Source organism: Peromyscus leucopus, chromosome 3 (assembly GCF_004664715.2).
Source record: "Peromyscus leucopus breed LL Stock chromosome 3, UCI_PerLeu_2.1, whole genome shotgun sequence".
Classification (NCBI taxonomy): domain Eukaryota; kingdom Metazoa; phylum Chordata; class Mammalia; order Rodentia; family Cricetidae; genus Peromyscus; species Peromyscus leucopus.
Genome location: NC_051065.1, coordinates 62,576,943 through 62,581,343, shown reverse-complemented (window position 1 = coordinate 62,581,343; position 4,401 = coordinate 62,576,943). Strand labels below are relative to the sequence as shown.

Sequence of the window (4,401 nt, the reverse complement as noted above, 5' to 3'; positions counted from 1 at the left end):
CAGCCAGGGATACACAGAGAAACCCTGTCTTGAAAAGCCAAAAGCCAAACAAACAAATACAACTTAAATTTGCTTGCTTATGGGGCTCATTTTCCCGCATTAGTTTTTTTTAATTTTTTTTTGTAGTCTCAAAATGATACTGTCATTTTTTCCCCCAGATAATTGGAGAATTACTGGCCACTCTTCTAAGTTGGAACTTGTTCTTTTAGAGAGTTTCAGTGATGTCTAGACAGAAATCCACACATGTTAATACCATAGAAGGAATGTTCAGAGTTTCGAAAAGATGACTGTACTTTTTTCTTCCCACCCCCAATGTTCAGCTACTCTATTTGAAATTATTAGAACTGTATCTTTGTAAACTTACTGAGTAGCGAAAGGTGATCTTGAACTTGTGCTCTTCCGGTCTCTGACTCCCAAGTGCTAGAATTCCAGGTGTTAGTATGTGGTGCTGGGGATTAGGATTTTGTGCCTGTTAAGCAAGCAAGCAGCCAACTGAGCTAAGTCCCCATCCCGAGTGTTTTGAGACAGGGTCTTACTTCTGTGGCCCAAACTGACCTCAAATTCACTGTGCATCACCTTGAGCTGCTCATCCTTCTGCATCCATCTCCCCAATGCTGGGAGTACAGACCTGCACCACCACACCCATCTTTATGTTGTTGATACCCTGACTTTAAGTGCTGGAAAAATGGCTCAGGGGTTAAGAGCACTTGCTGCTGCTCTTCCAGAGGTCCTGAGTTCCTTTCTCAGCAACCACATAGATCCTCACAAAGTGCCTGTAACTTCAGCTCCAGGGGATCTGACACACTCCTGCACACGCATGAAAATACTCATACCCCCACATCAGCACTGGCCCTCCCCACACAAAAATAAATCTTTTAAAAGGTTAGAAACTGGCCGGGCGGCAGTAGTGCACACCTTTAATCCCAGCACTCGGGAGGCAGAGTCAGGGGGATCTGTGTGAGCTCGAGGCCAACCTGGTCTACACAGAGCAAGATCCAGGACAGGCACCAAACTACATGGAGAAACCCTGTCTGGGGGGGGGGGGGAGGTTAGAACTGGCTCTAATGGGTATGGTGGCACATGCCTTAATATTTAGGGGCCAACCTGGTCTACAAATCAAATTACAAGGCAGCCAGGGCTGTTACAGAGAGAAACCCTGTCTGGAAAAAGCAAAAACAACAACAACAAACAAACAATTAGCCCTAGAAGCCCCAGACACAAGGGAAAGAAATAAGGAAAAACACCTGTATTTGGGGGTTACTATTCAATCCGGACAATCTTTACTTTATTTAGCATGTTGCTATACGTACTTTCCAAAAAATTTCCCTTTCAGGGGTGAGGATCCCTTTGTCTTCGAGGTAGGTTTTGTAATCTGCTGATAGACAGGCGTCTTCTTGGCCACTATGATCTCATCGACAGTCACCAGCTGCTGCACCAGCTCAGCCACTGCTTGTAGGCCTTGGGCTTTGGGCCTGAGTATGTCCCATACGCCTTCGTGGGCTACATTTATTACCCCGTCTGCTCCCACTCCAACGAGGAAGTTCCCAACTTGGTGAATTCCGCTCATTTCGGCCATCACACATTGGGCAGCCAAGCCTGCATTCTCTGCCAAGGTTTTAGGCAGGGAACTCAGGGCTTGGGCAAACGCTAGGAAGGCCAGACCGTCGGGGCCTGCCAGTCGGCTCCCTTTGTCCACCAGCATTTTTGCTAGAGCCATTTCTGTGGCCCCTGCTCCTGGCAGCACTCTGGGATCTTGACACAACTGGGAAAACGCATCGATGCCACAGTAGACGGCCTGCTCTGCGGCCCGAAGTCCCTGCATGGTAGGTCCCCTCAGGAGCACCGTGAAAAAGGGTGACCTCTCACCTTCCCACTCAAACATCATTGCCACGCCGCCGTCTCCAAACTTCTGCCTGTAAACCTTCTGGCACTTCCCCTGCTCCGGGGGAGGAAGCAGCCGCGTGAGCAGAGGAGTACCCATGGTCTCACTCAGGTAGACCATCTCCTTGCGGGAGTTGGCTTGAATCACCATGATGCCGCAACTGTCAGCCTGGAGCACCAAATTCTCATTAACTTCCCCCCACACCACGGCCACATTAATGTCCATGGCAGCCAGCTCGGTTATTTGGTTTCCCACTTGTTCATTTTCTTTCCGAAATCTTAGTAGTTCTTCAGAGCTGGAGAGACGGGGTGTGGCCAGGGCGAATGGATTCGTAGGACCAAAGGGGCAAATAAAGAGGGCCACCCTGGCATTGGCTAGCACCTCGGTCTTTTGTCCACAGGGCTTCCCAGATATTGCTAACCCCGTGAGAATTCGGGAGTCATTCAGCGTGCCCCCCTGCAGCATGCACACGCCAATACGCTCCGGCTTGAAGCTGCCATTTGGCTCCCTGTTAACCCAGCACGCTTGAGCCACGAGCTTGGTTAAATACTCGGTGTGGGAGAGGGCGTGGGTGTTCATCACCGAGTAGAGGGCCCAGGATGGGTCTTCCAAAGGCCCTAGAGAGCGGATGGCCAGGGAAGGCAGAGCTGTCAGGACTTCTGCTGTGGCCGTGGCTAAGGCCTCCCGGAGCTGGGTTCGAGCTAAGCCAGCCCACAAAAGGTGCTGGGCCTGCTCCAGCAAGGCTTCTGTCAGGAGGACTACAAAGGCCGTGCCATCCCCGGTGTTCCCTGCCTGTGTTTGGGCTGCTTCTCGGACAAACTGGGCAGCTGGGTGCTCCAGTTTCAGAGCCCTGAGGATGACAGCGGCATGACCTGTACAAACTGTCTGCCCCTTCTCAGTCACCAGGAACTTCTGCCGGCCATAGGGGCCATAGCAAGGCCGGATGATACTGGCTAGGGTCTGAGCTGCAGCTGTGGCTCTCAGTATGCATGAATGTTCCTCTCCTAGAGACTCCGGTTTTTGCTCTAGGCTTGGTGCCAGCCTCTGGGGCAGTTCTAAGGCTGATGGGACTTTGTTTTGCTTGGCCTGGGATGGTGGGGAGACCGCCATGGGTTAGACTCTAACCATTAAAGGAACTCTAGAAATGGCAGTAGATACACCCTTGGCCTCTGTGAAGCTGCTCCAGAAGCCAACTGCACATCACCTGCTCCGGGTAGAAGCCAACCGGAAGTGGATCTCCACTCTGCTTCCAAGGATGAGGTACAGAGAGCTCAGTTCCAGAGCCAGCTCCAAAGCTGAGTCTGAGCAAACCAGGCGCGTGAGCCCTCTGACTCTCATGAGCTAGACTGCCCCTCTGATGAAGTCACAAAGCAGCAAATGGAACCAGAGACAAAGAATGAAGTCACAGAGGGACAGTGAGCAGGAGTGAGGAGACAGAGCCAAACAATCCAAATCCCTCTAGTGTCGAAAGCCCTGATGAAGCTTCGTCGGCTCTCTTTGCTCGTTTGGAGAGGGAACTGAGGCTGGGGGTGTCCTACATAGCACCCAAAACCAAAACCAGAAGTAATAATACAAGGTGACACAGCTGTCCATGCGGTGTCCCTGGACCCCCAGCATCGGGAGGCTGAGGCAGGATGGCCACAAATTCCATGCCAGCCTAGGCTATAAGTGAGAAGGTCTCCAGAAGCAAATGGACTAAAAACAAAGACCAGCAACAAAAGACCCAAATACAAACCTAACCTGACAGAGCCTCATTATAGTACCCAGAAGGCAGGGCCGAGAGGATTGTCACCGGTTTGAGGACAGCCTGGAAACTACACAGGGAGGGCTAGGCTAGTCAAGGCTAGCTTGTGAGAGCCTGTCTCAACAAACAAGACAAAAACCTGGCAGAATGGAGTGTGGTGGTACATACCTATACACCCTGTACTTGGGAGGGGAATGCAGGAGGATTACTTTGATTGGAGGCCAACTGGGGCTACACAGCAAGACCCTGTTTTACAAAACAAAATTCAGACTACATCAGACACCGTTTTTACAGAAGACCCTGAATTAACCCCAGCACTCACATTGAGCACCTCACAACTACCTATATCTCAAGCTCCAGGGAACCTAACTCCTCTGGCATCTGCCAGCATCTGTGTTAGTTTGCATATACCCATACCCAGATTCTCAGAATATTAAAAAAAATTTTTTTTAAAGCTGGGCATGGTGGTCCACACCTTTAATTTTAGCATTTGAGAGGCAAAGACAAGCAGATCTCTACATTTTTGAAGCCAGCCTGGTCTACATAGTGAGTTCCAGGCAAGCTAAGACTATATAGTGAGACTCTGACTCAAAAAACAAAGCAAAGCAAAACAAAATTTAGAAAACCAGCCATGGTACTGCACTCTACAAGTTCAAAGCTAGCCTGGTCTACATAATAAATTCCAGGCTAGCCAAACACCCTGTCTCAAAACAGCAAAACAACAACAACAACAAAAAGCTCCTGGCCTCAAAGAATTGAAGCCTCCCTCTGTCCT

At 50.1% G+C, this 4,401-nt stretch overlaps 1 protein-coding gene across 1 annotated transcript; it reads right to left on the bottom strand.

The window, feature by feature from the left end:
* Window positions 1–1,249: 1,249 nt before the first annotated feature.
* Cct8l2 (chaperonin containing TCP1 subunit 8 like 2) lies at window positions 1,250–3,247 on the bottom strand. Its single transcript, XM_028879462.2, has one exon. It carries the CDS (start codon window positions 2,990–2,992, stop codon window positions 1,301–1,303), a length of 1,692 nt encoding a protein of 563 aa, XP_028735295.1. The 5' UTR covers window positions 2,993–3,247; the 3' UTR covers window positions 1,250–1,300.
* Window positions 3,248–4,401: the final 1,154 nt, after the last annotated feature.